The 26,107-nt window shown below is 39.2% G+C and overlaps 2 protein-coding genes across 2 annotated transcripts; both read left to right on the top strand.

Annotated features, from left to right (window-relative positions):
• The first annotated feature begins 29 nt into the window (after nt 1-29).
• ptprr (protein tyrosine phosphatase receptor type R) lies at nt 30-25,475 on the top strand. The gene is made up of 16 exons (XM_087786955.1): nt 30-327; nt 5,680-5,957; nt 14,264-14,377; nt 14,438-14,587; nt 14,739-14,846; nt 15,260-15,364; nt 15,456-15,577; nt 16,047-16,175; nt 18,460-18,649; nt 18,712-18,796; nt 19,781-19,860; nt 20,741-20,878; nt 21,375-21,485; nt 21,549-21,706; nt 21,774-21,887; nt 22,606-25,475. The coding sequence occupies exons 1-16, from the start codon at nt 261-263 to the stop codon at nt 22,697-22,699; spliced, it is 2,043 nt and encodes a 680-aa protein (XP_087643081.1). The 5' UTR covers nt 30-260; the 3' UTR covers nt 22,700-25,475.
• On the top strand, nt 10,233-11,840 carry LOC148083793 (tripartite motif-containing protein 16-like). Its single transcript, XM_087785608.1, has one exon. It carries the CDS (start codon nt 10,233-10,235, stop codon nt 11,838-11,840), a length of 1,608 nt encoding a protein of 535 aa, XP_087641734.1.
• Nucleotides 25,476-26,107: the final 632 nt, after the last annotated feature.

Below are 26,107 nucleotides of genomic sequence, written 5' to 3'. Positions count from 1 at the left end.
TGCACCTGAGTCTCTCCCGCCACTATCTCAGGCCGGCGGAGCCTCCATCGTTTCCTCTCCGTGGACCTCCTGTTCTCCTCGTCTCTCCTCCTCGTCTCTCCTCCTCGTCTCTCCTCCTCGTCCCTTTGCGCTGCCTCTCGACAAGAAGAGGGAGGAGAAGCGACGACGCGGAGGCGGCTGGAGCAGCCGTAGCGGCGGCTTGTTCTCCGGGTTCATGCGCTGAAGACTCTCGCCCCATTTTCTGGACGCTTCGTAGGAAGATGAAGAGAACATCCATGACGAGGCTTCTGTTCGTCTGCCTGCTCTGGGAGCAGCTGCTGGTCTCAGGTGAGCCTTTGTCGAACACATATAGTGATTCTAAGGTCATACATGTTTTCATCTTATATCACAACAGCTCTGGTTTCTTCTGGAACAATCCATGACCAGAGATGCTACTGTACTCATGTAACACATGTCTATGGAACACATGTCTATGGAACACATGTCTATGTAACACATGTCTATGGAACACATGTCTATGTAACACATGTCTATGGAACACATGTCTACATGTCTATGGAACACATGTCTATGTAACACATGTCTATGTAACACATGTCTATGGAACACATGTCTACATGTCTATGGAACACATGTCTATGTAACACATGTCTATGGAACACATGTCTATGTAACACATGTCTGACACCCAAAGGTTCTTATCCGAAAATATAAATATATATATATTTATTTTTTTTGTGATGGAAATTGCAAATCTAGTTTTTGACATCCATAACAACAAAAAAATATTTATTCAAATTAACTTATTTTATGTTTATTTAAATGTTGCATCTATTTTTCTTCACTACTGTTATGTTAGCAAAACAACCCCTGGAACATTTTTCCAATTATGGATTTGGGAAATATATAACCAATAATTCCATTTACTTGGAGTTCTGTTACATCATTTGTTTGTTTTTTGCCCCCCCCCCCCAAAAAAAAGAGCCAATTTTTTTCTTACTATTTTTGTGTCGAATCACAGGAATAATTCAACTTTCATTGAACCATGTTGAAGAAATGTGTTGCACATTTTCGTTCGTTTTATTTTTCATTTCGTCGACACGTTTGAGGGATTATGGTTGATGGTCACTAGGGAAGCAACACAACATTTATTAGTTTCTTAAAGGGTTAGTTCACCCAAAATAAAACTGTCACTCGTCTTCTACTCTCCCTCATGTCGATTTAGGGTTGGGATTATTTTCAGAGTAATGTTCCTTTTTAGAGTAATGAACAAAAATGTTCATTTTAATGTAGCGACTGGAGCTCAGTTGTCTACATATTTGTCCAAAAAGACACTTAAAAACATCCAAATACCTCCACGGTGCTCTTCAGTCCCACTTGGATCAAATCCTTCTCATTGGGAATATTGTTCCGGGAAAACTTAAACGACTGTATTTATGCTACACAGACATCAGGTACTCTGGGTAAATACTTCCAGTATAGACTGTACACTGTATGCTTACACTAATGTGTGTAGCGAACGAAGCTCAATTTTCTTCGTCCAAAATTACTTTCTTGAGTAAATACAGCCAACCACTGAAGACACCACGTTATATTAACCAATCAGAAGCAAGTTAAGTTCTGTCACGTCAGCATCACTACACACAGAGACAACAACGCAAGGTCGAGTCGGTGTAACATCAACACAACAACATCAAACTGCTGTCAATCCATTGGTTGTTTGTGTTTCTCCTGTCATGTGTTGCACTTACAGTAGGAAAGTTATCGCTCAACTTTACGGTAAATTCCCAAAAGGCCATTCAGGAGGAAGAATATTAACGTCCGGCTTTCAAATTAAAAGCAACATCAGCATCAGCGTCTGCGCTAAGTTGATATCCTTTTGTTTATCACGGTCGTACTCTTTACTGTTTTAAAATCCACCTTTTAAATCTTTAAAACAAATATTTATTCGATTATTTACCATATCTATTGATTGTTTAAAACAAATTTAAATTTAAATTTCCACCCTAAATAATAAAAAGTCAGGTTTGAGATTTGAAATGATAACATTTGACCACATTTGATTGTAGAACTTTGTATAAATTAATATTTTAGCTTTGACTCATCCATGTCATCGTCAAAGATGGCAGGTTTATGATGCTACAAATCAATGATCATCCCAAGTTACTATCAATGACTCCCCTCCCAATATTTTACAATTATTTTTTTTGCCGTTCTGAAACATTTCTGCGCGATATGAACGAGACTAGTTTGCTCGGGTGCAACTGTGTTAAGGTCTCATGAGTCACTGCTGCATAAGGAGATTCTGGAATCTTCTTAAAATAGTCCATCTGACTGCGGAGATACAGTATCTCCAGTTCCCACAAGATGGTGAGCTCAGTAGTGATGTCAGGATCTAAGCTGTCATGGTTAGTTTTGGATGGAGACAGAGCTGGAATCTATTGTCTTGGTTAAAAGAACAGTGAGCTGTGGGTCGACCCTGTTCAGTCCAAACATGATTGGCAGGATGTAGCGAAGCTTTACTTCTCCGTCCAATTGCAGCAGAACCCGGCTGCAACGGGTCGGGCATAGCAACCAAGATGCTGCCGCGAGGGAGAGCAGAAGCTGTGACACACACACACACACACAGAAACACACACACATTGTCCAATACTTGTTGTGAAGCTTGAAAGCAAAATCCATTTTCATTCAGTTTCCATCTGCGTTTATTGACCTGCATCGCTGATGCTCGGCTCAGATCCAGACTAGGAAAAAAAAAAAAAGTCTTCCAGACAGACTGGCAGACGCAGGGAGGATCATTGTTGGATCTATTGTTTGTACAAACATAACATGTCAACACAACTTAAGGTTCTAATATTTAATCAGTCATAATTCTAGTGTTGCTTTGTGGCCTGTTTCAATGTTAGTGTTGTGCTAGTCTTTGTGAATGTGGAGATCAGAACCTCCACAGACGGATCTTTTGACAACAACTAACTTTATCTTTCATTACTATCCGTACGGTCCACACGGGCATTTCCCATCATGTTTTCTTGCTAGTCCTGCCCCCAATATCTTATCACTGAAAGGAACCTGCTTTAGGCCTTACTTACTCGGGGACTTGGGGAATTTCCTGGTTTGTCTACAGTGTTGCACCGTCCCTGGTCACTAAGAGTGAAGCATACTGTACCCCTGCCAAAAGAAAAAGTTGTTAGTTTCAGTGCTTCATACTTCACTGTCGTTTTATGGTGATTTGCCTATATCAAGTCAGATAACGTCAAAAGTTACTTTCAGTTACGTCAAAAGTTACTTTCAGTTACGTCAAAAGTTACTTTCATTTACGTCAAAAGTGACGCCAACATCTTTTTAAATGTTTTCTCAGTGGAGAGATTACAAAATAAAAATAAGGAACATTAGCACCTTCATGTTTAGAAGTTAGATGTGTAAGAGCACCTCAGGTTTAAAAAATAAAAAGAAAGGCTACGACTTTAATAAAAGATTACACCTTTTATTTTCACGCTTTGTCACAAGAAAGTGAAATACTGAAGCAATACCATTAACCTACAGGTCACTAAAGAAGCTGCAGTGTCACTCAAAACAAACTGTGGCTTGACACACATCAAGGATGTACTGTGTCAGTATTTGAGACCACTCTGGTGGTCTAGGACGCACCGGGATCTACTCTGCATTTCTGCGTTTCTCCCAGAGTATGTTGATCATATTCTATTCTATAAAAATCTGAAGAGAGTTAGGACCACTTGGATTTATTTTCTCCAGAATTCTCGAAAGGAGTATTGATGTATTGGCAAGAGGGGGATACGATGCGTATCTTGATACAGGGACAACAATACGATATAAAGTGATACTCTAGAACAAGTATGTATTTCTAGTATTGTCGAGTACTTCATTCTGGTGTTGCAGAATGAACAGACAAGTTGTAACTGCTTTCATTTGTTTTGAAACAAAAATATGTCCTAACATCAGCTTTAAAAGCTGCAGAAGTCGACTGTATCCTCTCGTCCTCAGTCATGGCCGGAATCTTGCGGGATTTGTTCAATTAGCTGTCAAGGACGGCTGCCATCGAACAAACGCTATGAATCTTTGCATGATAATTGTAAATTAAAAAATCTATATATTTTATATTATATTCGCTTTGTTGAAATATAAGCAATAACAGAACTAAGACAAAAACTAAATAGACAATATATCACTGTGTCTATATTTTCTTACTCACCTAATGTTCGGTATCTTGAGCTGAATATTGTGTCTAGTTCAGTGTATCAATGTATTCTCTCCCTTTCTTCCTGTGGGCGAAACATTGGCTGCAGCGAAGGTCGTGTTCTTCGTCACATCAAACAAAAGGCCTGTTTGGTCTCTGGCTAGTAAAGTCATAATTGGACCAGAACCAGTTGTGTGTGTCTTGTTTGTGGTGTGAACGTCTCAAGAGAGAGAGAGAGAGAGAGAGAGCTGGAGGCTGCAGGCATGAAGCACTTGGCTCGGATGTTATTTCTGTCCTCTCATGACAAATAAAAAGTGAATGAATAATGCAGCGTCTTCATCACAGCCGGGGGAGCTTAAGTGCCGGGATTTCCTGCCGACTGATGGAAGGGGCGCACAAGTGTCTGGACGACGTTCCTGGTTTAACTGGTGTCGACGTCCACCAGGGTTTAACTGTCTGCAACAATAGAGCCGTTATCCTGAGCCTTTTCTTTTGTCCTCACGCTGCAAACAAAGTTAATAATTAGTATTTAAAGTGAATTCTGAATGGTTGATATAAGCAAACCAATCTGTCTCTTTAACCACTTTATTATGAACTTACATTTAAAATCTGCACATGTTTGTATCCAAAATTTTCAATTATTTAATGACAGCCTGGTTCAACTGTTGGAGTCACAGTGACTGGCTACATTATTGTGTCTGAATGGTTATTTGACAAAAAACAAGTGTTTTATTCAATTCAAATATGTTTGGCCGGGGAGATCGAACATCTAATAACTGCCTTCTATTTTCTTTCTACTCTCTCTTGACCCAGAAGGCGGTCTGACTCAGGTGGAAAGACGCCGCCAACACGCATTCTTAGACGTCATGTTCTGCTTTTAAAATGGAAAAATCTATAACTAAAACATTCAGTGAAATACTTTGTTTTGATTGGGGGAAAACTGTAAATCATTAATTCCAATTGAATTACAAGACATAGAGACCGGAATATGACGTAACTTTTGACAACACGACTAACTTTATCTTCCATTACTATAAAAGATATGATGGCAGCTCCTGGTTGTTTACACATATTGATTGTTCCTCATATCTAGGGTAGGGATCAGGCTTCTGTTTTTTCGTGGCACCGACAGAAATGCTTCGTAATATAGTGAATCCGTAAATGCTTCGTCTTTTGGTGCCAAGTTTCGGTACCTACACGTGATATAAACTTGATAATGTATGGATTTTATGGAAAGAAATATGATGTGTGACATCACATTCATCTTTTACTTGTTAGCAACTGTTCTTTTGCACTGGAATTGATCTGTTACTGATTCTTTTCTCAGGTATCAATATCGGTAACTAAGCTTTTTGATCGATACCCAGCCCTACTCGTATCACACCAGCTGAACCCTGTGCACCTGCATTGTCTATTAATGCTCTTTAAAATACTTTAAATTCAAAAAGGTTATTATTTTGTTATAATCATGTTGTTCTCCCCAGAGTCTTCCTCTGGAGATCACGAGCTGCGCCTACTTTCTCCTCGCCACTTCAGTCATCATCCTCTGCCTCCCCCGCTGGACCTCCAGCACGACGTGCCCTCATCTTCAGAGTCTCACCACCACCACCACCATCCTGCCAAACTTCTGCCGGCCGCTCTTCTCAACTTGCGGTTCCGACAGATCCCCGCTCGTCCGCGGGCCCTCAGCCTGCTGGCCCGCCCCGACCACGAGGTCAACTTGGAACATGCGCTTGTGTCTGCGAGACATCTGGTTACCGTGGTGAGTAGAGCTGGACATTTGATGGCTTGTTAGATTCAGAAGATGAATGATTGGCTGCATGATGATTGGAAAAAACAAACAAATTTTGAACACAACATTGAGTTCAATGAGACAAACAGTCCAGTGTGTTGGTGAGTGAATTGTTACACGTTTATTGAGTTAGTAGAAACTAATGTGTGAGAAAATATTGATACACTTAAATATCCTGATATTATTTTCATGTTCTCATATTGATCTCATAAAGATGTAGTTTCACATGTAATTTAAATCGTACTTCTTTCATTGTCTATGTTTCTATTAAGTGTGTTTGTAAATTGATATTAAACATTTTAAGGTCGCAATTAACAACTTCGTCAAGAGTCATGTGGTCTGTAAATTCTGCGACACCAGAGTCAAGTACTTGGTACAGTAGAAATATACCATTGTTCTTACAGTATCACAATAAATCGTATTGTATCAAAACTCCAGGAGTGAAAGTTAATATTATTAAATATTAGTATTTATTGTAGTTGTTTTTCTTACTTCATGTTTTTCAATCAAAACGGTCAGTTTCATGTTTTAAATGTAGTTGAACATTCAGTGTGTTTGCATTTCTGTCCATGGAAACTGTAACAACATAAATTCAAAAAAATAACTAATTTCAGGAAAAGTTCCAATAGTATCTACGTAAGTATGTATATCTTTGACCAACATAGCTGAGTCACGGAGGTCAACTCACCTTCTGCTTCAGAGGTGAAGACCAGGAGAAGTTCATGTAACGTTGCATGAGGTGCAGCTGTTTCATCACAGACTGTTCTGTAGGGAGGCTGCTCCCTCTGTTGCCACGGCAACAGATATCAGGAGTCCCACTTACCGGTGCAGCGTCTGGTTGCATAACACTGGGATGTGACAGTGGAAATCTTCCCGGCGGCATCGAGACAAACACTCCTAAATCACAAATGTTAAGAATACATCTTACAGATTATAGGAACATTTAACCATATTGAGATGAACAAGGTTATGAAATGATCTGATCATCTTCATGACACGACAGATGCATCGTGGGAGTGCAATCTGGAAATAAACCCGGCAGGAAAAACTCAAAATGAGTATGACATGGATCGAGGGAGCCTGAAAATAGTCATGCTAACACAAATGCAGGTCAATTCTAGGGACGTAACGACACACTCGTCTCAAGATACGATATATTCAGCTCAAAATACAAAATATTTCTATACACTTGTTTAATTTCCCTAACAGTTTTATGGGACACTAAATTTTGGGGATTCTTGTGATTACTTTTGATGAAATTAATAAAACTGAAAGCCTAAATATATCCAAACATCAGCTTTAAAAGCAGCTGGAGCCGGTGGTATCCTCTTATCCTCAGTCATCGCTGGGATCTTGCAGGTTTTCATTGTCCTATTATCTGCAAAGGCGTAGTGGTGCCATCTAGTGGCTGAAAGTGTCACTGCAACACCAAAATAAACAAACTGTGAATTTTAAGTCTAAATAAAAACTCTTAATTGTTTTATACACACGTTGTTTGAATATTAACCATAAAACAACCTTGATAAAATAAAATGTAATTTGAAAGATGAAAAAGTAAAACAATTTTCTTTTGAAAACAATTAAATATAAATCGAAAAAATGCTGTTGAATACCAGTGTCGTGAAAAAAGGGATGAATATACAGCTTGTTCTATTTCACATCACTAGTCAAATCATGGTAAGAAAGTCTCTCTTCAAAACAGGGGGTTAATAAGTTGACGTGTGACAGGAAGGGAATGGAACCGACAATAAGTGAAGTAATTGCACCGATCCTGACAGATTCAGATAAAATCCCCTTTTCTGAGTTCATTTAAAACCAAAAGCTGGATAAATATATAAATACTATTAGAGAAATTGTGTGTGATTTATTCTCAGAGATTATTCATAGTATAGTTTTAAATGGTTTAAGATTGAAGCACAAATCAGTTTGATGCTGGAAAGACTTTTGTCATTTACCTCTAGAAGGCTCATGACAATGTCAGTTGTTGGCTTCACTCCTGAAACTTACTGAAGCCTTTACTGACACTTGATTCTTGGAAAACCTAAAAGAATTATATACTTCATGTTTCATGTGTGTGTGTGTGTGTGTGTGTGTGTGTGTGTGTGTGTGTGTGTGTGTGTGTGTGTGTGTGTGTGTGTGTGTGTGTGTGTGTGTGTGTGTGTGTGTGTGTGTGTGTGTGTGTGTGTGTGTGTGTGTGTGTGTGTGTGTGTGTGTGTGTGTGTGTGTGTGTGTTCAAACGACTATATCCTCCTGGTTGCTCGTATCATATCTCCCTGAACAAGGGTCAGGTGATAGCAAGAGAGACTGTTGGTCATTATCTAATGGAATATTTGGCAGTTATACCAAAAAATCACTCTCTTAAGGATGTCTGCTTGTTCATATTTTACATGCATCTTTTATCTTTTATCTTTTAACAAGCATTTTCGACATCTGTCACAAAGAGTTGCTGAGCAGCTTGAAATAGAAGCTTCTGTGATGAACTACACTGTTTTTTTTTTCTGAAAAGGAAACAACCCAAGCGTGAATAATTTGACCTCACATCCTCTCACTAGTGCATGTGTGCACGTTTGTGATCTCATTGAGTCGAGTGCTGCACGTGCCGCTCACGTTTCCCCCGCCGGCCCCGAGCACAGCGACAGAGGCGGGAGAAACAATTCACAAAATACAACATGAGGTTTATCTGTGGTTATTATTGTTTAATAATACGATATTTAAAATCAACTTTTATCACATTAATGCCATTTTTTATTCACTTTTGTCCAAAAATATTGTATTTTCTAAAAGAAAATTACATTAACATTTTTGTTCTTTAGTAATACTTCGTAAGAGTATGAATCAGTTGTATGAGACTGAGACTGTAGCTATAGAGCGCGCAGACCTCCCCCGAGCAGCTCATTTACACTTGTATTGTGATTTATTTTCTAATGTTACACCATATTTTCGGATGCCGTATTTATTCACCATAATTTCATACCAGATAGGGATATTGTAATGAGCTCAATGCGACAGTAGGTGGCAGAAGTTCAGCTTGTTCTTGACTACAAAGCACAAACTGGCAAATCTCTGAATGATTATTATGGTATGTAAAAAAAACAACTAAAAACTTTTACAGACAGGGAGATGATTCATATGAAAGAAAAGTATGAACTCCTTGGCAGAGGTATTTGGAATCATCCACAGACTTATTCAAAATGTGACTCAGAAGAGTCCAGGAAGATTATTAAGATGAATTGTTATGATATATTAGTGGTGTTAGTAAGTATTTATATAGCGATACATCGCAATATTGTTTTCAATGATGGATATACATATTTGACATCACTGTATCTATTCTTATACGATACCATAGCTATTTTATTGTAATAATAAAGTATATATTTTGAAATCTACAATTCATTTATATTCACAGCATAGAACTTTGCCGACATAAACACCACAATCGAATAACCTCCTTGGCAGAGGTAATACATTTAGCAAAGTAAATAATAATCTTTTTATAATGACCACAAAACTGGTACTTGTACAAATCTGAAAACAACTCAACAAGTATCTTTCATCGCAAGTTAACGTTGAAAAACATTAAATGATTGAGGATATTTTTTAAGATAAATTCAATTTTTTGTTAGATCTGCTGGTGAACCAGAGATCATCAACTTATCTAAGGTTAACGTCATCACTTTATATTTACTATTAGGCATGATCGTTTATATTCCACTCACATACAAAAGACATTTTAATTCTTCGATAGTTACTAAGTTACCAAGAAAACATGTTTATTAGATGGGAATGATTTATTTGTAACAGGCCTATGAAGGGCTACTACGTCTACTATGTTGATGACCTCTGATGTGAACTGATAGAAGAGATAATCTTGTTATTCTTATCAGTTATATTGTGAACGTTTGGTGGGTGAACAGGTTTGTTACCATACATGAGTACAACACTCATAAGACTAAGTTTTGTTTTGTCCAAGCCTGCTTGCATTTCAGTTAAAAGTTCCAACATGAATCAGTTTCTTTTTATTCCGGAGTTCATTTTAGTTTTTCATTTATCCATTTGCAATGTGTTTTGAGTGTGTGTTTGAGGTAGAGAACCGAGGTGTGTCCAGGTAATTGTCAAGAATCATCAAGTGGTTTAATGACATTTGAAAATATGTGAGTCGTCAGGTTGGAACAGATCGTGGCAGCATCACGTGGCTGAGAGTTTAAAAGCGTTCACCTGAGAAGTGTTTCAGTCCGCAGAGACATGGAGAAGACTAGAGTTGATCTGAACAGAGAATCCTTCTCTTGTTGCATCTGTCTGGATCTACTGAAGGATCCCGTCTCTCTTTCCTGTGGACACAACTACTGTGAGGTCTGTGTTGAGGGTCACTGGCAGGACAAGATCATCTACGAGTGTCCTCAGTGCAGACGGACCTTCGGAGAGAAACCTCTCCTGCAAAAGAACACCGTGTTAGCAGAGTTAGTGGAGGAGCTGAAGAAGACTGGACAAGCGGATGACCTCGTCTATGCTGGACCTGGAGATGTCTCCTGTGACGTCTGCACTGAGAGGAAGCTTAAGGCCCTCAAGTCCTGTCTGCTGTGTCTGGTCTCCTACTGTGAGGAACATCTTCAGCCTCATCTAGAATCTGCGGCCTTTAGAAGACACAAGCTGGTCCAGCCTTCCAAGCAGCTCCAGGAGATCATCTGCCCTCTACACGATGAGGAGAAGAAGTTGTTCTGTCGTACTGATCGGCAGCTCATCTGTTTTCTCTGTGTGGACCAACACAAATATCACGACACGGTCTCCGTCACAGCAGAGAGGAAGGAGCGAGAGAAAGGCCTGGATCAGAGTCGAGGAAGGATCCAGCAGAACATCCAGAAGAGAAAGAAGGAAATGAAGCTGCTGCAGCAGGAGGAGAAGAACATCAGAGTCTCGGCTGATAAAGCATTGATGACCAATCAGGAGACCCTAAAGCAGCTGATCAAGGTCCTCCAGAGAAGAATGTCTGATGTGGAGCAGAAGATCAGATCTCGGCAGAAGACGGAAGCCGCTCGAGTCCGAGGACTTCAGCAGCATCTGGAGCGGGAGATCTCTGAGCTGAAGAAGAAAGATGCTGAGCTGCAGCAGCTGTTAGACACTGAGAGTCACACTGTCTTCCTCCAGAACTTGACTTCACTCTCGGAGGTCAGTGAAGACCTGCTCTCCTCCACAACCCACGACCAAACTCCAGGCTACTTTGAGGAAGTAACAGCAGCCGTGTCCGCCTGCAGAGATAAACTCCAGGACCTTCTGAGGGACACGTGCGATGAAATCTCAATGATGATCCACCCAGAGACCAGAGACGAGTTCCTCTCATACTCCCGGGACATCACTCTGGATCCAAACACTGCTTACTCATGGCTGATGTTGTCTGAGGGTAACAGGGACGTGACAAACATGAGAGGAGATCAGTATCTTCCTCCTCATCCAGAAAGATTCACTTGTCGTTGGCAGGTCTTGAGTCAGGAGTCTCTGACTGGATGTTGTTACTGGGAGGTGAAGAGTAGAGGAGATGTTCATGCAGCAGTTTCATACAAGAACATCAGCAGATCAGGACAAGAGAGTGAATTTGGATTAAATGACAAATCCTGGTGTTTGAATTGTTCCAACTCTGCTTGCTTGTTTACACACAACGGCATCCGGACTAAAGTCTCCTCCGGTGTGGAACCCTCCACAATAGGGGTGCTCCTGAATCACTCTGCAGGTCTCCTGTCCTTCTACAGCGTCTCTGACACCATGACCCTCATGCACAGAGTCCAGACCACCTTCACCCAGCCTCTACATGCTGGAGTCTGGGTTGACTCCAAGTGCGAGTTTGTGAAGCTGAAGTAGACAACCGTGTGTCTCCAGGAGTGTTATCTCCACATGAAGCTTTTGTCTTTTTTTGTCTGAGCTGAGAAGTTAGTTTGTGCTGCAGTGAAGCCACAGTGACGTCATGTGACTTTATGGTTCCTGTATCTCTGTGTGGTTTATCTTTAATGCATCTGATTAATGATTTTGATAATAATTATGTCTTCTTGTAACTTCTTGGAAATCTTCTTCATAAACATGGTTCACGATCAGACTGGTGTGTCTCTTCTCACGGAAAAATGCATTTCATCAGACGTCAACACCTCGACCTTTGAACTGCTCACATTCAATCACGTCACTTCGGTGATTACAAATGTTTTCTTCATCGACTCTTATGTTTGTACACGAGCTTATGTATAAACATTAGTTACACACATCAGTTCCACAATGTTACATTTACAAGGCCACACACGAGATTAATTCACACACACATACATCAACAAACACATATGCATAAACAGGCATACAAATCTACAAAAACACACATCTAAAATACACACATATCTACAAACACACATACAACTACACAAACAAACACACACATCTACAAACACTTAAAAATATATTTTTTAAAACTCACACACATCTACAAACCTATAAATATAAAAAACACATCTACAAACACAAACATCTACAAACCCATAAATATTAAAATAAAACAAAAACACACATCCACAAACACAAACATGTACAAACTCATAAATATAAAAAAAACACACATCTACAAACACAAACATCTACAAACCCATAAATATCTTAATATTGATATGAACACAAATTCAATTTAATACATGTTACACTTGCAAAACTTTAACATTTAAAATCATTTTAAAATAATAATGAAAATAATTTATTCTTGAAAGAAAAAGCAGAAATTAAATGACAAAAGAAATAGATAATGATGATGATGATCAGTTTTATAGTTTCACTTCCTCCTAAAACAGGCAAAGAGCCAAATGGATGTGAAAGTTCATCTTCAAATATATCCTTTATCGAGATCATTTTAAAAGATAGAACAGTATGTAAAATGATAAATAGTAAAGTAACCTTTACAATATTTGACTCCCTCTCTCTCTATGGAGGCACCATATTTCTTAATGGACTCAGTGTGTGTGTGTGTGTGTGTGTGTGTGTGTATGTGTGTGACAGAAATAGCACCTGATCCTGACAGGAAGCGCAGCGGGATAATGGCATTACCTGGACAACAGCCAATCAGCCTGCAGGTTGAGCTCTGTCCCCCTCTAAGCCAATCATAGATCAAGGAATTGCGCGAGATCAGGAATTGGAGCAGGAGCCCTGAGCTGCGACTGACAGGCTGTCTCCTCTTTTTTTTTCTCATTGAGTGAAGTCTTCAGTGAGGAGCCACAATGTTGACATGTCTGTGTGGTAAGATTTGTGATTCAGGAGTCGTCGTCTCATGTTGGATTTAATGTTTTTTCAGTTGAAAGGATTGTTATTGAAGAGAAATGTGGTGATTTTTATGTTTTCTGGACGTTGATTGTTGAAGACACTGAGTCCAGTGTTTGGCAGAGAGGGAGCTCAACAGAGAAGGTTGGCTGAAGGCGTGTGTCTGTGTGCCTAATGTTCCTAAAATTGAATTAAGTGGCAGCAGAACATGTTGTTTTTGTAGCCATTAGAACTCCCACACACACACACACACACACACACACACACACACACACACACACACACACACAACAATAACAGCAATATTGTGTATTCGACTGAAGGATGAGGCTCCGCGGGCGTGTTTCCCTCTAACCTCATGTTGAGGCACAAAATGTGAGAATCTCGAGTATTTTAACGAAAAGTTTCTGAACATGAAGTTTCTTCAAATCTTTTTTTTTTCTTATCAAACCTGTTCATCACTTTGATTTTAGAGTTGTTGTGTGTTGCTTTCCACGTGTTTAAGAATCTGACTCAATAAGATATGTGTAGAGTAAGGCAAACTAGAAAAGCACTGAGTCGTACCAAGAATAGAATCAAATTAAAAACAGGTTCCATGGTTCAATACTTCATGGTCGGGAACTAACATTGAATAAACCTGTTCGCTTTATGTGGTAATGTAGCGTTTTAGGTTTCATTTTCTACTTTCCAATGCTGTCTTCTCTTTTGTGACCTATAATGATTTATATATATATATATATATATATATATATACAGTATATATATATATATATATATATGTTTACTTTTATTTCCTTATGAATTGTCACTATCTTCTCGAAACCCAGAAATGAATTCCGCCAAGCAGGCCTGAAATTTGTCTTTCAAGTCAGAGTGCAAAAGTTTACTATTTGTTTAGAGCTCTGTCATCGGAGACTTGGAGTTGAGCATCATGTTCTTTAAGAGTCATCAATAATCACTTATTTATTTAGCTTTTTTCTCACGTTTTTCTGTTTTAGCTCCTTGCTGTAGATGTGAGGCAACTCAACGTGGGACTTCTTCGTTGGTTCAGGGAAGGTGTCGCTGCAGCTCTGGGAGTTCCTGCAGGACACGTGCACATCAACAGACTTAATGTGAGAAGGTTGTTTGATAAAACTACCTGGAGCGGCTACTGACCGAGCGTCTCCTTGCAGGAGAAGAAAAACGGCATCGAGCTCTTCGTGACCTCCGACAGAGCCGAGACCTCGGAGCCACTTGCTGCAGAAGAAGTCATCCAGTCGCTCAACGTCCGGGTGCTCCATCGCCACCTGGGACACTTTGGGATCACAGAGGTGTCAACGGAGGTGTGTTTGTCACCGTGGATCTCTATTTTAAAACAGCTCAGGATAAGAAAGCCTGATCAGGACACTTAAAAATAAATAAATCATTATTTATTGCTATATACATATATATATATATTTTCATGACCATATTAATTCCCTGTCCGTCTGACAGAAGAACGTCCTGCAGGGGGAGCAGAGGGACCACTTGTGGAGCCATGAAGGGTTTTACACCATCATCCTCTTTTTCACAGTCTTCGTCATCGTCGTCACCTGCTTGATGGTAACCACTATTTTTTAATTTTACATGTTGTCTTTTCGTTTATCATCCTGTCAATATGTTAAGGGTTAAAAAAAAAGAATTTGGTTTGTTTCGTGCAGTTTTATACTCAAGCCACGGAGGGGCGCTAAAGAGCTATAAAACAAATCGACTCGTTTTTTCAGTTATTTGTTGTAAGAAAAACTTTTACTTTGCAAAAACAGTTGTGATTTTAAATGTTTCGTTTTATTATCAAATCACATTCAGAAAAATACCAGATCATTTGAAATGTTTTAACCAGAACAGTCACTGCTTTTGCTCATGAGCATTTTTAAAACAACAAAAATGATCGAGTCAGCATTATTCATGGGGGATTGAGGTCTAACATGACTTTTCCTTATATTTACACGTTATCGATCTGTTTGTGTGTTTGTCAGGTTCTGTACCGACTGAAAGAGAAGGTCCAGACTTCTGACACGCGTGTAAAAACTCTTCCCCCGAATGTTCCCTCAAACTCCTTCCACAAGTCAAAAGGCAACAAGGTGAGGAGCTGCAGCTTCATGACCAGCGAAGAGATTTTTAGTCATTTAATTTCAAGTATCAGTGGTTTAAATGTCCCTCGTGTGTCTTCAGGGGTCCACACCTGGAAGCATGGTCCAAGCTGAGCTGCCTCCTGCTCTAGCCACGCCCACTCCCCAGCAGCAGCCAATCACAGCTTGCCGCCAACTCACTCCTCCCATCGCCCCGCGTCCAAGGTTTGTCTCTATTTATCAATCAGACACAATGTAAGATTCAAAAATGACTTTTTGTTCATTAAAACATGTCATTTTTATGTTACTTGTGAAGATGGCTGTACTAGCTCAAAAAGGTGCTTCTACTCAATACTGAGCAAGGGGTTTGAATACTTATGTATAAATATTTCAGTTTTCCTTTGTTAATAAATTTGCAAAAGTTCAGTTTTTTTCAGTCAAGATGGAGTGCTGAGTGATCATTAATGAGGGAAAAATGAACTTTGAAATGAAATGATTTTAGGGAATGGCTGCAATGAAACAAAGAGTGAAAATTAAAAGGGTTCTGATTACTTTCCTTTACTGTAAATGCATATAGAGTTATGGAGTAAATTGATTTGATTGATTCATATGGTCTTCTACTGAGATCTAGCTTGTCCGTTCTAGCGAAGCTCATTGACCGCTGATCATGAAAATTCTTTGAATCCTCTCTCAGCCCTGCACCCATCATCAGCAGCAGAGACCAGGCCGCCCCGACCGGCGTCGCACCGGCAAACACCGGCAACGAGCTCAGACCCTGCCCCTCCCCGTTCAAGATGAAACCTGCCGCAGGTCTGCAGGAGAGGTGAGTCACGGCGGCAAGGACAACATCCCTATTTAGACACCGAGGCCTGATTATGGTCATTACTTTCACTCGCCATAACCTGGTCACTGTTGGAAATCACTTTTGTTGCTTTCTGAGTAACGTGGGAACGTTCAGAGAAGTGCTGCTTAGAGTCGCAGCCATCACATGCAGAGCTGGAAGGGATAAGTAATATTGGAAAATAAAATGTATTTATTTACTGTAAATTTATTGTCTTGTATATGTCACTCAAAATTATTTCAGAATTAATCTTATTATTTTGCGCAAATACAATATTCAATTCAATAATGAGTTTATTTTAAAACCACTTACATACCAACATACACACTTCATTCCCTCCCTTACATATTCAAAAAGGTTTCTATAAAGTGAATTTAAAAATAGTTCTAGAACAGAGGATGTTACATTTATCATAATGTTGACAAATATAAGGAACACATGTAATAAATAACTTAGAATAGGATCTATTTTAGTTAAGAAAAATATGGTATTCTAATTTAAATTATATAAGAAGAAAAAGCTATAAATGTAAATCACTGATGTAACATTCTATTTATGTCAGTCCTGACAGTCGTGCACGGTCCCATCATTGTACCTCGTAAACATTCTAATCCGGCTACCTGCATCCGTCAGGTGTTGTTTGTGTACGTGCTGGAGCGAGGCTTTTGTCAAGTGTCTGGTTGTGTAACTCTCAATGTGAGATCCAAGTGTTGTTTGTGTTTCTTACGAGATTCGTTCGAACGCTTTCCCGCCGTCTCCGGAGCGAGACTGATCAAATCTGGAGGAACACAGGCTGATTCATTTCCGACTTGAAACGTTTCGTAACCGAAAAGAAAACATCTTAATCAGCAGCTCATTCGTCTTCTACTGATCAACCCCTAACTTTTGGGGGCGGCCATTTTGTCCTGCTCCCATCAGCGGAGGCGTTGAAGTGAGTGTTTTCAAGGCGAGCGGAGGAAGGAAGATCCGAGTGAGAACAGGATGTTTTTCTTGCTGTCTCTTTAATGTGTTCGTTGTTTCGCTTTGGACGGCGGCCAGTCGGCAATCAGACGGACAGGACGTAGAACCGTCCCGTCGAGGAAGCCGGGCCGACACGTAGCGAGCGAACGGTCCAATCAGATACTCTGGTCCTCGTCGTGTGAACGGTTTGGATTAATGAGAAAATTAGAAAGAAGTTCTGTCTTCATCAAGTGTTTGTTACATGAATGTAGCTCAGAGGATTCCTTGAATAATTTGCTAAATAAAACTAGTCAAATTATTATTATTTTTTTTTATAATCGCTTGAGAATTTGCAAGAGTTAGAAGCGCAGAAATATCAAAAAGAGTAAAGTATATGTTTTAATTTTGTTGTTCAAATGACGATGTTATGTTACGAGGTGAGGTTCAGGTTGACAGCAGCAGACAAGACCTACTTCAGAGTTTAGCACGTACAGTGGCAACATCCTGACGGACAGTATCAAAAGTAATGGTTAGCTTCATATACTGGAGAGAGAATGCTAGCTCAACAGGACCATTTCAAGGCTTTCTATTGTTATTATCCGCCTCAGAGTCACATCAACTTGTAGCAAATATAGTTAGTGCAGAAAAAAAAACACACGACAGTCAGAAGTCTATGCTGTTACTGCTTTCTTTAACAAACATCAGCTTTAAAAGCTGATGGAGGTAACTGTAGTCCTCTAGTCCTCAGCCATCACGTTGATCATTGATCGCAGTGTTTAGATCGCATTAATGGTAGATTAGACAGTGAATGTTGGCTTTAGATACATATTCGGAACATTCTGCTCTTGAATTTGAAATATAGCTTGTTCACGATGTTTTAAAGATCATCTAGCCTGTCTTTAACTGAAAATAATTAAAAATACTTTCAAATATGGGACTGTTTTTACTATATACTGTTTTTTCTTTTAATGTGAACTAGCTGCTGTCTGAGTAGTCAAGAGAATACAGTTGTCCCTTGTTTATTGTGTTTTAGTTCCCGGGTTAAAGGAGAAGAAGAGAGAAGAGTTACTTTTGTTCTTGCTGTTGCTGTTGAACAGCGTGAGAAGAGTGTGTTTTGGCAGCAGCCTGTGCATCAGTTACCAAATAAAGTAATGAAAACTACAAACTGTCTTGTAACCTTGTCAGTCGGTAACGCTGCAATATATTGACATATAGAATATGACATATAAAGTCAGAGCTAGTGAGCTCGACGGCTTTAGGTCAGACATAACTTAAGTCACAAGAAGCTCCAGTCATTTCAAAGTAACTTTTTAACGTTTCTCCACAGACGAGGCTCTAACGTGTCCCTGGTGTTGGACATGTCTGCGCTGGGTTCTGTGGAGCCCCTCAGCGTGGCTGTGGTGACGCCGCGGGAGGCGGCCGCTCAAGAGTACCTGCTGGCAGCCGGACGACCTTTGACCCGACAGCAGCTACGTGACCTCATCAACAACACGGACAAGCTGCACACAGAGTTTGCTGTGAGTCCTAACTTCGAATCAGAACCTTTCCAAGACGTTCACGTCTTCTCCTCCATTTATAGGAAGTACCCATGAATTTCATCGACCCCAAGGACCTGGAGGTTCTGAACCACGGGACCAAGAACAGATACAAGACCATCCTGCCCAGTGAGTGCTGCTGTTGCTCGGCAACAAGATTCCAGTTCCTGTTTAGACTGGAAGTTGAATTATCAAGTGGGAGGGATGACGGTCAAATGCCAACAACCCCAAGGACGGCAGATACTTTTGAAAAGACACACACTTACACACACTCACACACACACACACACACACAGGAACAATGGCTCCCTCAGAGCACTTTGTTCTCACACAGTGAGCTTCGGCCTGATTGAGACGTTATATAACCCACACATACACAAACCTGTCTAATGGGTGAGGTCAAGAATACAGTTACTGTTTGAGGAGGTGTTCCTTCCTTCCTTCCGGCCAATCAGGAGCAAGGAATGCTCCTCTTGAGCTGCTGTCAATCATCCCGCTTCTCACCATGAAGCAATAAATAACCTCAACAGTCGAGACAACATTTGAGCTTCAGTCTGTCGCCTAATAATATATGTCCTGGCATTGTCCCACACTTTCCTTACCTTCTTCCATTATTTCCTCTAGATCAGGGATGTCAAACTCGATCCCACAAGGGGCCGAGATATTTAGTTGTCCAAGTCAAGCGCCAAACAAAATGTATATTTACCAAACAGGACGTATGAGTCCGGTTTTTCTGTCTATTCAGACTCAATTTGTCTTAATTTTCTTTGTTTGTTGTCCTTAACCAAACAGAATCTAGTTTTACTTGTATTGTTGATTGACAGCCTTATGCTTCCCAGAGAGGTCAAGTCATTGTTCAGGTGTGTTTGGACTTATTTGTGAACGAGACCCTCTTTAACAAATGTTGCACAATTGTTCTTCTAACTAAAATAAAACCAGTTCCAAACTCTGTTTCTATCTTTGATGAACAATATTTAACTTGCTCACGCTTTCTGGCTCCCTCTCAGTGAACTCATTGTTTACCCCAAAAACTTTGTTGCCTTCACTCCATCTCGTTCTTTGCCACTTTTGCATCCTTTATTCTCAACGTGTCTTCTCTCCGTCTCGTTGCAGATCCACACTCCAGAGTGATCTTGAAATCCAAAAGTTGCAACGACCTCCTGAGTTCCTACATCAACGCCAACTACATACGAGTAAATGTGTTTTTCTACTTCCTGCTGTTTCAATCTCTCCTTTTTTTAGGATTATGATTCTCATTTAATCCTGACAAGTCTGTTTGGGATACGGATGAATGCAATAAGGCTCTTCCTAACAAATCAAACATTTATGGGAATATTTATCAGACTTAATTATGGAAACTCTCTACAAACGACTCTCTGGAATGTCACGTTTTCAATTTCGACTTCCTCTTGGTGACCCCCGCACACAAACAGCAACACAAAGTCCAGTGAAAGTCCACAGGCCATAATGTTCTCCCAGACTTTGGACACAATAGACCGCCTTCCTGTCAGGAAGAGCCACTGAAACGCTTTTGAACCGTCGTCCCACATGAAAGAAGATAAGCTGAGTAAATTCTTCTACTGACAAGTCTGCTGGTGTCGTTCGGTCGGAAGTCCAGTTCATTAATCACACGAGGACTAGATTGTCCTTTTAAAATAAACTCAACTGAACTGAACTGAAGGTCAACTAATGTGAAAATCCAACTCTCTGACTCACTCTCATGTTTCAAATGTTAACGTCTTCCTCTCCAAGATGCAGTTAGTCTCTCATCATGACATGTTTTGAAGTTATTATCTTATGGATCTTTATATATCATTTTAATATAGTACATTTTGAGGATGGAAAGACAACTCAAAGGGTTAATTGTGTTGTTTGGTAAACGCACAGACTTTAGCAGCAGGCTTTAAAAAAATTAAATATATTTATTTATTTATCTTTTGAGAAAATTATTAATTTCAAGTCATAGTACAGTACAAAGTACAAAAATAATTTCCAGTTTTTAAAGTTTTTATACATGTAGATTTTTAAGATTGTATAAGTTAACATTTCTGCCATTTTTTTTTACCTTCTCAGGGTTACCATGGGGACGAGAAAGCCTTCATTGCTACTCAAGGTCCGATGGTGAACACGGTGAATGACTTCTGGCAGATGGCCTGGCAGGAGGAGTCGCCAGTCATCGTCATGATCACCAAACTGAAGGAGAAAAATGAGGTTAATACAATATTATTGTTTTTTACAATATACTACATGTAAGAGTCAGGCATTTTTTTGATTTGCATGCAATCAAATCTAGAAAAAAAACTTTCCAAAAAGCAATATTTTTTTGCTTGTCTTACAAATATAATTGAAGTTTGTTTTATCATTTTATAGATAATAATGAAATATTGGTAAAACACCCTCTTAATTCCAGGTTTGATTCCTAAAACTACTCTTGGATGTTGACGTTTCTTTAAATAAATAACATGTATACAAGTAAATACTCTAAAGTAAGTAAGTAAGTAGGTAAGTAATTTTTATTTATATAGCGCTTTTCCAGACCAGGGTCACAAAGCGCTTAAACAATCAAAACAATATTCAATAAAGTATATACTTTAAAGATCAAGATAAAACTGATAACACAACAGGAGTTCCAGAAAATCAAGGAAAAGCCTGAACAAATAAAAACGTCTTAAGATGTTTCTTGAAGGACAACTGTTGTGGTTTTCAGAAGTGTGTGCTGTACTGGCCGGAGAAGAGAGGCATCTACGGTAGAGTGGAGGTTCTGGTCGGGAACGTCAGAGAGTGTGAACATTACACAACTCGCAGCCTCACACTCAAGGTACGACTCTTCTAATCCAGGTTGGGAACCCGACATTCTAACATCCTCTGATCTGTCTGCTAGTGCGGGAATCAAACCCGCACCTCGCAGCATTACTGGTACACGTCCTGGCCCGACCATAAAACACCCGACTCGGCACTTCCGCTGCTGCAGCTGATGGAGGACGTGGAGGCGGACAGACGGGCGGCCTCGACCATGGGCCCCGTCGTCGTTCACTGCAGGTACAGTAAGGAAAGATTCGACATCGGTTTCTGAATCTTCTTCACTCGCCATTGTCTCCGCCTGCAGCGCCGGGATTGGCCGGACCGGCTGTTTCATCGCCACGACGATAGGTTGTAAACAGCTGCAGCAGGAGGGTGTGGTGGACGTCCTGGGGATCACCTGCCAGCTCAGAGCAGACAGGTGAGACGAGAGTGTGGAAATAATCCACGACAGAAAGTTGTTCAGGGGTTGATCCTCTTCAGTTCATTTTGTTTTACTTTTTAAAAACCAAAACTGTTCTTGTTTCTTGATTTTGTTTATTATTATGAAATAATAATATAGTAAGATTTTCACATTGAAAATCTTTTATTCTCTTTTTTTTATGCATTTAGAAATATTTTCTTAAAATAATTCCACCACCGTAAATTTGAATTCCTACATTTTAAAGTGAGGACCCCTAACACTAGAACAACATTGATACAACAATTTGAGTGTCTATTATTAAAATGTGCATAAAGAAATGGTGTTAAGAATTTAGTCATAAACAACTTTATTAAAAATGAAATGTTGGAAATTGTAGGAAAAATGTTGGGAAGCAGCCGGATCGCTGAGTGAACCTTTCGTAATTTTCAATTTTCGAGTTTAAATCTTAGTGGCCAGTAAATACACAACCCTTTGGCACAGGTCAGATCTCGTTTTGTTTAAGTTTTAAAGCTTCATTATTGGGAAAATTCTCAGCTTAAAAATGCACAATTAAAGTTTACTAAATAGAAATGAAGTTACTGAAGCTTTTTTTTTTTTTTAAATGCAATTTTAATATAATTATTCATTTTAAACACGAAACTACCGTTTTTTGTTGCATTTAAACTGAGAAATTGTCGTTCTGCTAACCAAGAGTGTTTTGTTGTGTGTGGTGCAGAGGTGGGATGATTCAGACAGGGGAGCAATACGAGTTTGTCCATCACGCCTTGGGCTTGTACGAAGCCCGCCTCTCAGTGGACACCGGCCAATGAGGACTCACCTTCAGTCACGTACCAACTTCTTCTCAGCTGCTGTTTGATCTCTGAGATGTGGGACGTCTCTGATGGACTAGTGGGACCAGCGGTGAGTTGCGGAGGTACATTTCTGACGAGGGAATGTTTTTCCTTCTTCTGCGATGTGATGGCGAGCAACTCTTTTTTGTGGAATCTCTACAAAACTTTCTCTTCTGTGAGCCATCTTGAGTCAATGTTTCCAGGTCTCATGAGAAGATCTTTCAAGTAGCCGACTGGACATGGACTGTTAACGCATCACAATCTCCTTCAGCCTTTTCTCTCGTCCTCCTGTGACCTCCTGTCTTCTGAAAGTTCATCTCGCTATCATGATATTTTCACAGCAAATACTTAATTTGTTGAATCTACACGAGTTCAGTCGGATGTATCATTTACACCTGAAAATGAAAAGTGCGAAAAGTTGATAAAACTGTCACAAATAATAGATTTAATGAGGAAATGAGGCTACTCACCTTTTCAACCTCAACATTTCTACTTGGAGCTCTACTTCATCGTATCTGCTGGACGACTGATTTCCCCTTCACATAGAAGGAAGCCACCTTCTGAAAAAAGAAAACATTTCTTAGACATCTTGTGGTTTGTTTGTCATCCGTTTTCACACCCCTGGTGCCAAAAACAAAGCCTGTTCCACTGCCATGTTGTGATGAAACATCCAGCAAGAACAAAGATACCAACATTAGCAACATTCGACACTGGCAGGGTTTAAGAGAGCAATAGTTGTAACCTGAAGTAAACACAAACTGTTTGTTTATTTCATGGTCGTTCTAGTCAACAATACAGTGACTCAACTCAAAATCAAGCAATTTAAAATGGTTTCTTGTTTGAAACTTTTAGGCACTTTTTGGTCCTTCCTCATGATAAGCTAACGTTTAAGAGTGTTTTAAGAGCATTGTGTAGCCATAAAAAAATCAGCCAAAAGCTAATTTACCATAAAAATACTGAGTTTCTTTACCCTAAGATTCTGGTGATTTGTAAAAAAAACAAACAAAAAAAATGTTTATAATAACAATATTTAGCACTTTATGTTCATTTTCACGCCATTACTTCACTCGTTTTGGCGGCTAATGCTAGTGCTTGCAGTGTTATAGCAAATTAAAAGTACATTAAATTAACAAAGAATCAATATATTTTAAATATCTCCAACTGACGGCTCAGAGTTATCGACATTAAATTGATGTTCTGTATGTTAGTATGTTTAACAATAACATTTTGTGAACACTTAAATACAGGTTATGAAAAATACTCCCTGGTTAGAAGTGGATCTGTTATTTAGCCTTCATTGCATTGACAAGTCATCAGTTTGAAAAACCAAAAAATGTGGAGTTTTACAGCTTTTTTTTCATGATGTATGTTTTACTAGCTAGTGACTTATTTTGTTATATCAAAATACTAACTTTATTTTTATACTGTTTTACTTATCGGTGTCTTTTAGCTGCCATTTGTCAGCACTTTTTCTTCAAGTGGACTTCAAGGAAATGTTTGGCTACACTTGTCATGTGACTACTGTACAAGTGCTGTTAAGGGAGGTCAGTGGCGTCACAGGAGTCTGGGTGAGACGGCATCACTGCTGGACATCAACACAACTCGATGATTTTCTACATAGCGATTTATTTTTGTTAGCCATTTTACTGTAGAGTCGAGGCCTCCGACGAGGTGTGTTCAGTCGCTGATGGTTGGTGTTGAGGTGGAAGAGACGCTGGACATTCTCAAAGGTTGGTAGAAGACAGTGTTGGTGAAGGAACTTTTTTTCCATCACCAACTTTGTCAATAAACAATCAGGTTCACATCATAGAAAACTAGTGGTTAAACTTTAAAGCAATAAATGTTTTTTTAAGTGAAAATAAACAAATTATACCATTGAAGCTACTTTTTACTAATTAACAAACAGTTTACTTGAAAAATTCACCTCTAAATATTGAATTTATGAAATAAATAACGTGAGAAATTCAATTTTTATGTCGACATTTACAATAAATGACTCAGATCTATTAGCCAAAGAGATATGATTTATTGTTTACATTTATTTAAACGATTATATTATTTTGTCAAATGTTTTTATGACATTCATTTTGATCTATGAAAATATTGTTTTGGATCCGTTTATATGCATTTAAAGTGTCATCTCAGTTTTAAACCGATTTTTTCCAACTTACTATATACATGATGACTTAGACACTAATAAACATTATGTAATAAAACAAATAGAGCTTAAAAATCCAGTTATACATTATTTTAAAAACTAAATAAACTTGTTATTTCTAACTAATTTTGTACATATAAATGCTAATACAATAGTCTCTAGTTAAAAAGATAAAATGTTGTCGGTTATAATGAATTTTGTAAATCCAAATCATAAGTTTTTCTCACTCCTTTATGTTCACAACTGAAGTGGATCATTTGAATTGTATGTTGTTTATCATTTCAAAAGTAAAAGTCCATTATTTAAACACCTCGACACTGAGGAAGAATGTCCAGAGTCTCTTGTTCTTGTTCCATCTGAGGCTCAGTGGAGTGTTTGTGATATTAATGTATCAATAATCAACTTGAATGTTGTAATAGTCCAGACACGAGTCGTACTGTAACCTCTAAGCTACTCTCTATTTACTCCTATACTCTGTACATACGAGTGTGAAGTGCAGATGTTCTCTCACCTGAGGCTGCACCGGTCAAGTGGTTTTGTCGATCGATGAAAGTGTGTTTTTGACTTTGTCTTACACAATAAAGAGATTCTGAGAAGAAGCTTGATCTCATTTCTCCCGATCTGTTTCCACAGGTGATCACTGATGGATTCCTGGAAGTTTAGTGTTAAATACTGAGAGTGGAGCAGCGCAGGGAGGAGGAAGCAGGAAGGAAGGAAAGAGGTGTGGATGACTAAATGTAGAGCTCAGTCATTTGGAACAAAAGCACTTTGGCCTTTAACTCTGACGCTTGAATAATGGAGCTGCTGCACAAAGAGGATCAGAGATAAGCAAAGAAAATGTTGAACGAATCAGCCTCTCGCTAAATCTATTTATACAAGAGGGCAAATTTGGTCAGTTTGACTCCATCTTTGGACAAACACACTGAGCACTGAGTCAGTGTTTGGCTAACCGCGGTGCTCTTCAATCTTGGTTTTAAATTCAATGCAACATCTAAAGATCAGTTTCACAATCTCCTCTGCCATGTTTCAGGAACCTTTAAGAAACAGTTTGAGGTGAATCAAGTGTAAAAGCCTTTTAAGTTTCTTCACTGTTGACTCAAATTTTCAGACATTTTCTCCAAATCAAACATCAATCCAAACTCAAAACTATTCAGGCTTATTATTGAAATCTTCATGGCACACGAGTCAACCTTGAGGCCCAAATGATCCGCCAGGTAATGTTATGTAGC

The sequence above is a fragment of the Callionymus lyra genome, chromosome 3, assembly GCF_982586985.1.
Source record: "Callionymus lyra chromosome 3, fCalLyr1.hap1.1, whole genome shotgun sequence".
NCBI lineage: Eukaryota > Metazoa > Chordata > Actinopteri > Syngnathiformes > Callionymidae > Callionymus > Callionymus lyra.
The sequence above is the reverse complement of the archived record's forward strand: the minus strand, read 5'-3'. Positions and strand labels throughout refer to the sequence as shown.